Source organism: Vanessa cardui, chromosome 4, assembly GCF_905220365.1.
Source record: "Vanessa cardui chromosome 4, ilVanCard2.1, whole genome shotgun sequence".
Taxonomy (NCBI): domain Eukaryota; kingdom Metazoa; phylum Arthropoda; class Insecta; order Lepidoptera; family Nymphalidae; genus Vanessa; species Vanessa cardui.
Genome location: NC_061126.1, coordinates 13255657 through 13264227, shown reverse-complemented (window position 1 = coordinate 13264227; position 8571 = coordinate 13255657). Strand labels below are relative to the sequence as shown.

The window sequence follows — 8571 nt, the reverse complement described above, 5'->3', positions numbered from 1 at the left end:
CGTTTAATTTAATTGTGTGTTTATTCATAATATAATGTTTATTCTTTCCAATAAATACAATTTATACTAATTCTCCCCCTTTATAGAAAAAAAAAACAAAATGCTTAAATGTTTGGTAATCTGTTTCTTATTTCGGCTGCTTAGTAACTAGCGAGATTTTCCCTTGGGGTCGTTTCTTATATTTGTCTCGGAGTAATTTTTTTTCGTAACCGAATACCGAGTAGTATGGCAGAGGCATCACCGTTGAGGATACTGGCAGGAGATCTGTAACAGATAACAAAAAATATTATTTTTTCAAATATAAATATAATTGTGTTTAAACTGTAAAAACAAATAATGCCATTGGCTTATTGTCTGTATAAATAGGTACTGATCAATACTAAGTCTACTATTAAATATATGAATATTCATTAAATTATAATGATTTGGTTCATTTTCAATAATAATTAAACGACCAGTTTTTTGAAAATCTTAGATTATATATTTGGCAATGTATAAGGAATGGAATAAAAATAGTCTATAAGGAATGGAAGCCCATTCGATCTGGTCTCTTACTTGTGTCATGAAGCTTTAAAAGCTACAGGTATAACTAACATTATATTCTTAAATAAGTAGAGTCCGATAAATAGTTGGGACTCTACATGGTAGTAATGTGAGTCCTTAGTTACGGTGCCGCGCTTGTGGAATCCATCGCGTACGTCATAATAACTTTAATGTTAGCGGATTCACATGCATACTGTGCCGTTTTTTTTTCTCGCTGGAAAAACGTATTACGCGCTTCCCCCACGTGATGGAAAGTAGGGGGGTGTGTGGGACTCCCCGGAGCCCTGAACGCCGAGTGCGCCCAAACACACCGGGTTTTCCCTCTAAAAAACCAGCGGTACCCTCTCCGTCTTTCGGCGGACGCCACGGGATCGCTTACACATGCTACAGTGACGATACTGTGCCGTCTACTCAAGATGTAAGCGATCGAAAGATGCCCTTTGACCCGATTGGAATCAAAGTCAAAGTCAAAAATCTTTATTCAATATGGAAGCGATTACACTTGCTTATTAATAGTCATAAAGTTACCATCGGTTCTGAAATTAACATCTCACAGAATGAATTTGCTTTCTCTTATATAGTGTATTGAATAACAGACATAATAAAATAAATTAGTAACGTTTGAGAGTCATTGATTGACATTTATTAAAATCCCATGAGAATTAGAATACATATAAAAAAATAGTTTGAATATAACCTTATATCAATTAAAGAGACGGGTAATACAAAGAGAGGGAAAGGTTGCCTAGCGTTTTTTCTTGACGTTTGCCTGTTTATTGTACGCCACGTAAAAGAACTTTACTTATAAGAGATTTACCACTAACTACTTTGAAATAGTTCTATCTCTTTAAATATACAACATTTCGTACAGGCTTATCTGGCTGTGTATCAGTACTAATCAATTATTCTATTGCCACACATGAATATTCTTTATTATCGTATTTTCCTTGAAGGATAATTGAGCTTATGTAACAGGCGGAAGGGATTTAATCCTCCCAAGATAGACGTACTATTGACTGTTTAAGGAGTAGCTTGTACTTCTACAATGCCTATGAGCGAAAGAGTCTCTTTAACGTTACATCTTTATAATGTTTTATAAAATACAAGTAGTCGCCCGCGGCTTCTCTCGCGTTTTAGGGTGAAGCTTATCATGTGTTAGGCAAAAAAGTTGCTTATGTCCTTTCTTTTAGTTCGAATTTCCTTCATACCAAATTTCAACGAATTTGGTTCAGCGGTTTAGTCGTGAAAGGACGACAGACACACAGTTACTTTCACATTTATAATATTTATATAGATCTTACATTCTGTTGTTGTGTGATTTTGATCAGTATATTAGTACAGTTTCTTATTATATCATTATGATTAAGTAAATGAAATAAACTCTATTACAACTGTATAGGGTATGGTTTGTATTGTACTGTATACTACATACTCTATTCTCTATTGTTTTTACATTAATTGTTAGTGTGTAATATTTTTCATGAAAGTTTTCGCTATGTCAACGAAGTCATATGTACTGTATATTCATTTACATATTAAAGAGAGTTATTCGAAGAATATATTTCGAGAGAATACAATATTTAAAATTTAAGTCGCAGATTTTCTGACGTTTCAGCGTGGAGCTGTATAAATTTCTGCGCGGCGATGATATTCACATGCAGAATTCTTTTCTGATTTAAATCATATGAAAATTCTAAACTCTTAACCAATCTTGGTGCCGGATGAAACTGACGGCCTCTAAAAACTTTTCATCTGTTATTTATCTTTCCTCATAAAACAGCTCAAACGGTATATTAAGCGTTATATATTTCGAAAACAAAATTTAAAAATGTACCAGAAAGAACCTTGAACAAGAAAATCGTATTTAATTTCACATCTAGCTGTTACTGAAGTATTTCTATGTTGGATTTTGAGGCTATTAAAGTTTAATACTGCGTTTTTAGGTGTGTATTTGTGTCTTGCCGTTATTTGCATGTTTTATGCATTATGTTTGTAAACATTTCTTTCCTATATTTATTTTTAAATACCGAGATTGAGTTCACACGGAATTCAAGATTATACATGTAATACTCGATTTTAATAATAAATATAGAACAACATCACATACATTACTCTGATCCCAATGTAAGTAGCTAATACACTTGTGTTATGGAAAATCAGATGTAACGACGGTACAAACACCCAGGCTTAAAACAACATAGAAATGTAATAAATTTTCTGCATCGACTCGACCGCGAATCGAGCCCAGGATCTCGGAATGGCATACCCATGAAAACCAGCTACACACTAATCGACTAAAGAGGTCGTTGTGATTAAGCTTTTTTTTTTTATTAAATGTACTTTAATAAACTGCATTTAATTATGTGTGATAAAAGGCAATTAAGAACCAATGAAAAAATAATAATTTGGAACGATACTTTTAGTAGACCGCTTTATAGAAATTCCACCATAAGAACTCACATCAATTTAAACAAACAAACGAAATAAGCATAAATAATTATTGGAATATTATAAAGAGAATTTTTGTTTATTTTATTTCCAATATTTGTAATTTATTTTACAGCAATTTTACACAAGCGGCCTACATACTGCACATCTTTTTGAATAATTTCCATATATGACCGTTCAAGACCAATTTTAGCTCTATGAAAAGGGATTAAGCAAAGAGTAGGCTATGGTCTTCCTTGGGATTCGACCTCGTTTCAAATCCAATGTCCTCAAAAAATGGCTCAACGCTTTTACTATAAAGCGTATTGTCTGATACGCTACGACATATACATAATATATACGACGAAGAGTTATTTTATAATTATAATATTTGTATAGTACATAATATATAGTCCACCCTACATAAGACTCTAAATAAATAAAAATTGATTGGATTTTTCTTTAGTTTATCTACGTGATGATATACGGAGGCTGTACACTACAGTCATCAGTTTTCGAAAACATATTTATAAAATTTCATATTTTATTCGATAAGTCAGCGTATTCGTTCAAATTTTTACAGCATTTGAAGCAATTCTGCTTTGAAAGCGAAACCATCGAAGCTGAAGATAGTTTATTTACTGCACTAACACACTATGAACGTACTACGTCGGTTTGATGGAAATCAAAGGATATTGAGGGTTTTTATGGAAAAAAACATATTTGCGATCGATGCTCAACATTTCGAGAGTTGTGTATGCCATGTCAATAATCATTTGCTCGTTTTTATTGCATTTATTTGCTTTCGGTATGTAAGCTGTATGAAAAAAATATATTTGTAAAAAAAGGATTTGAACGTCCTGTTTAACTTGACGCTGATCTTTCTTAGGAATCACTTCATTGTTGGAGAAGTTGTGTCCAAAAAATATTCTTAAATCGCCTTTCACCATTAGTTTCTGACAAAGGAATTTATTATTAGTGCTATTTTTTATCCGTTCCTAATAATTGAATAATACACTAAAATTACAAGATAAACAAATGAATGTCGAAGATTATTTTTTATAGGAACAGATAATCTACCGCCAAACAACTGTACTCAGTATTGTTGTGTTCCGATTTGAAGGGTGAGTGTAAAAGGCACAAGCGATATAACATCTTAGTTCCCAGGTTGGTGGCGCATTGGCGATGTAAGGAATGGCAAATATTTCTTGGTTGTGGTGACTGCTTACCATCAGGTGACCTAATACTTGTTCGCCAATGTATGCCATAAAACAAGATTAATAAGTCATTACTTATGAAATGTAATGATATTTTATTCAATAAGGTATTTACAACACAGTGATGATACATGAATTAAGGTGTGGTCTGTGGGTTGATTTATCCTTATTTATTCAGTATCCTATTATATATTTATGTATGTATATCCTTGTATAGAGTATTTATTAATTTACCTCTTCACTATATGATATATTTAATACATAGATATATAATTCTGCAAGGACTGCTTTAATAGAAAACTTTCTAAGATACATTGATTTCTTTATTTATTCTCGGGAAAGACTTTAGTAATGTTGGTCAAGGTTGAGTTCAAGCTTCGTCACGGTAGCATGCGTAAGCGATCCCGTGGCGTCCGCAGAAAGACGGAGACGGTACCGCTGGTTTTTTAGTAAACCCGGCGTGCTTGGGCGCACTCGGCGTTCAGGGCTCCGGGGAGTCCCACACACCCCCCACGTTCCATCACGTGGGGAAGCGCGTAATGCGTTTTTCCAGCGAGAAAAAAAAGGTTGAGTTCAAGCAATGCCAAGCTCCAAACTTCGGATTGATAGTGCTTTCTTGACAGAAAAAGTAATGTATCATTGAACTCTTTCATAGTTTGAAGAACCTCGGAATCTGTGGCCTGAAAAGTTACCGACTAGGCCAATAAGGCCTAGGCCTAGGCCAATAAATAATGCATTAAGCAGTAAACACATTAGACATGTATCAACAACAACAGCAACAGCCTGTAAATTTCTCATTGCTGGGTTAGGGCCTCCTCTCCCGATTCAACGTTCGGACGTCTTAGACGGAGGTTGTGTTGAATATTGCGATTAAATATTACGACTTGAGGAATTTAAACGACATCTGGCTTGAAAACTGGTTTTCGTTATCTCTGACGTCACATCTCGACTATTTGCTTTGTTTATCGGACACTTGTTTTGCTTACGGATTGGTTTTGTTGTTGTTAAGTGGTCTTTTTAGATCATATTTATTGTTACAGATTTATGTATTTATATTGATATAAATACATATATTGTTTGTTTCGTTGTTTTATGTTGTTTGTTCTTGGCGATGGAAGTCGATACTGAATTATCGTCCGATGCCCTAATTCGCCGAAAAAGGCCATATGAGGGCCTCGTTATTTTTAACTCCGATTCCGATACGGAGACGGAGATGAGGATGGCTGCAAAAAGCAAGCCTGCTATTCGCGGCAAAACTACTAAAGGTCGTGGAAGTGGTCTTACTCGGGCTAAGGCTGAGCTGAAGGCCAAGGCCAGTGAGGCTAGAGAGGAGGCATTCGAACGATCGCTTCGTAGTCGAGCGTTTCGAAAGGAACCTCCTCAGGCTGTTTTGGACTCCGAGGAATCTTCTTCCTCGGATGTCCACACCAAGGATCCCACAAAAATGGGCGCTGAGGAACTTCGCGCACAGGCTGGTCGAAGCGCAGCCCTCATTTTGGAGGTGGCACAAAAGTCCTCCAATTTAAAAGGAGGATTTGGCAAAAAGCTGAGGGAGTCGGCGGCTGCACTACAGGCCATTGTAGATGCCTTAGCGTCTCGGACGGAAGCCGAGGAGACTCGAAAGCTCCGCGCTGATAACGGACGCCTGCGCAAAGAGGTAGACAGCCTCAAGGCCGAGGTGAAGGCTCACCGTCGCGATTTTGCGGAGATGCGGTCCAAGGTCGCTGTGGTCAATGAGGCATCCACCAGCTCTGCACACGATGCTCGGGCGGTGGATAATATAAAAGCCTCAATTATATCGTCGATAGGCGTTATGATCAACGCCCGATTTGCCGAATTGGAGGAACGCCTTCCTCCGGCTAAAATACAGCGCCCACCATTAGCTGCTGATAAGAGGCGGGAATCAGCACAGCAAATTGCTGTGTCCCGAGCGCAGGCAGTCAATTCGGCTCCACCGTTGACTTCTGCACCCCTACCGAAGCGGGTTCCATCAGCTGCCCCACCTGCACCTGTTGCTGGCTGTTCAAGCGCCTCGCTCGTGTCGGAGACAATTCCACCTCAGGTGGTCCAGGAAATGTCCTGGTCCACTGTAGTTAAAAAGGGGAAGAAGGGGAAACAGGCTCACTCTCCGGCTGGAACAAATGCCACGGTGGCGAACACGGTGCTTAAGACACCTCAAGCGGCCAAGCCTAAGCTGACTGCTCCTCGTACAGCTGCAGTAGTGGTTACGCTGCAGCCAGAAGCGGAGCAGAAAGGTGTCACATATGCTCAGATCTTGGAGCGCGCTGAGCAAGGCATTAAACTGCAAGAACTCGGCATCAATGGAGGGTTAAAAGTCCGACGCTCCGCGACGGGAGCCAGGGTGCTGGAGCTGCCGAGAGCACAGTCGGACCAGGCCGAAAAACTAGCCGATAAACTCCGCACAGTGTTGGATGGGGTGGCCAGCGTCGTTCATCCCGTAAAAAAAGTGGACATTAAGGTGACGGGGCTAGATGACTCCGTCACCAAAGATAAGATTATCGCCGCAGTCGCCCGCGAGGGGAATTGTGCCCCTGAAGACCTAAGATGTGGAGAGATTGCACGTGGGCCCGGTTACATGGGTATGGTCCGCGTGGCATGTCCAATAGCTGCGGCAAAGAAACTGTCTGACGCCGGTCGTCTCTTGGTTGGGTGGAGCTCGGCCAGGGTATGCGTGCTAGAGCAGCGCCCTTTGCGCTGCTACAAGTGCATGGGCCTTGGCCATACTAGGATATTATGCCCATTCAACGCGGATCGAGGGAACCTTTGCTTCCGGTGCGGCGTTGAAGGTCATAAATCGGCTGAATGCACCGGGAAGCTGCGCTGCGCGGTGTGCGCAGAAGCCGGTAAGCCCTCCGGGCACGTGATGGGGTCGAAAGAATGTAACCCCCCCATCACGAAAGGTAAGGTGGTCCTCGCTACCCAGACCACCAACAACGTCGGACGGCGCCAGGCCGAGGAGGAAGCTGCAATGTCAACATGAGTGCCGACTTCAGCTTCCTTCAGACTAATCTCAACCACTGCGCCGGGGCTCAGGATCTACTGCTGCAGTCCATGGCGGAGTGGGGGATTGACCTGGCTGTGGCCTGCGAGCCCTATTACGTTCCTCCCTTAACTCATTGGGTAGGGGACGTGGACGGCACCGTGGCGGTCCTCGCGAGGAGTGGAACGGGGCCCCCCCTCTCACTCATCGAGAGGGGCTCGGGCTACGTAGTGGTGGGGTGGGGGAAGTACGCCATCGTCGGTACGTACTTCTCCCCTAACCGCAGCCTGGCTGAGTTCGAGACATATCTCGGCTTTGTCAGAGCTGCGGTGGCCAGGCAGTCACCGAAACCGACACTGGTTCTCGGTGACTTAAACGCGAAGTCGCGTGCCTGGGGCAACCCCGCTACGAATCCGCGAGGGAGGGCCGTTCAAGTGTGGGCCCTGCTCTCCAACCTGTCCCTTCTCAACAGGGGGCAGGTTCACACCTGCGTTCGCCAACAGGGGGGTTCCGTGGTGGACGTATCGTTCGCCACCCCTGTGGTGGCTCGCATAGTGCGGAACTGGAGAGTAGAGGAGGAGGCGGAGACTCTATCGGATCACCGCTACATCCGATTCGAGATCTCCACCTCTCGCAGGCCGGCGGAACCCCAGAGGGTGCCGACCACGCTGCCGAGATGGTCTCTCGGCCAGGTCGATCGAGAGCTGGTCAAGGAGGCCGCCATCGTGCAGCGGTGGGGTTCCGCAGGGAGGAGGGAGGGGGCAAACGCAGAGGAGCTGGCGGGCCGCATGCGCAGTTCACTCAAGAAGATCTGTGATGCGGCCATGCCTCGGACCCGGCGCAGAGTAAAGCGCCGGCAGGTCTATTGGTGGTCGCCCGAAATCGCCGACCTTCGGGCGACGTGCTGCCGGGCGCGGAGGGCCTATGTCCGCTGTCGAAGGCGCAACGGCCTCGACACGGATCTGGAGGGACAGTTGCTAGACATTTATCGCCAGTTGAAAAAAGATCTGCAGCTGGCGATAAGGAAGGCTAAAGAGGAGGCCAGGGAGGAGCTTCTGGCGGGTCTCAATCGAGACCCGTGGGGGCGCCCATACCGCGGTGTGCGCGGGAAGTTCCGCACCCAAGGCGCCCCTCTCACCGAGACGCTGCCGCCGGAACTCCTTCTGCGCCTGGTCGGGGAACTCTTTCCCCACCCAGGCGAGCATGTCCCTCCACAGATGGCCCCCAGCTCCGTGACCGAAGACGCAGTGGCTTTACCATTGATCACGGAGCGGGAAATGGAGATGGCCCTCGGTCGCTTGAAGGCGAAGAAGACGGCGCCGGGTCCGGACGGGGTTCCTGGGCGTGTTCTATGCGACGCCCTGGAATACCTAGGTGCAAGGC

The 8571-nt window shown here is 43.5% G+C and overlaps 2 protein-coding genes across 2 annotated transcripts; both read left to right on the top strand.

Moving 5' to 3' along the window:
• Window positions 1-5298: 5298 nt before the first annotated feature.
• Window positions 5299-7112, top strand: LOC124544251. The gene is made up of 2 exons (XM_047122724.1): window positions 5299-7064; window positions 7109-7112. The coding sequence occupies exons 1-2, from the start codon at window positions 5299-5301 to the stop codon at window positions 7110-7112; spliced, it is 1770 nt and encodes a 589-aa protein (XP_046978680.1).
• On the top strand, window positions 7109-8005 carry LOC124544248. The gene is made up of 2 exons (XM_047122720.1): window positions 7109-7791; window positions 7920-8005. The coding sequence occupies exons 1-2, from the start codon at window positions 7185-7187 to the stop codon at window positions 8003-8005; spliced, it is 693 nt and encodes a 230-aa protein (XP_046978676.1). The 5' UTR covers window positions 7109-7184.
• The last annotated feature ends 566 nt before the right edge of the window (window positions 8006-8571 follow it).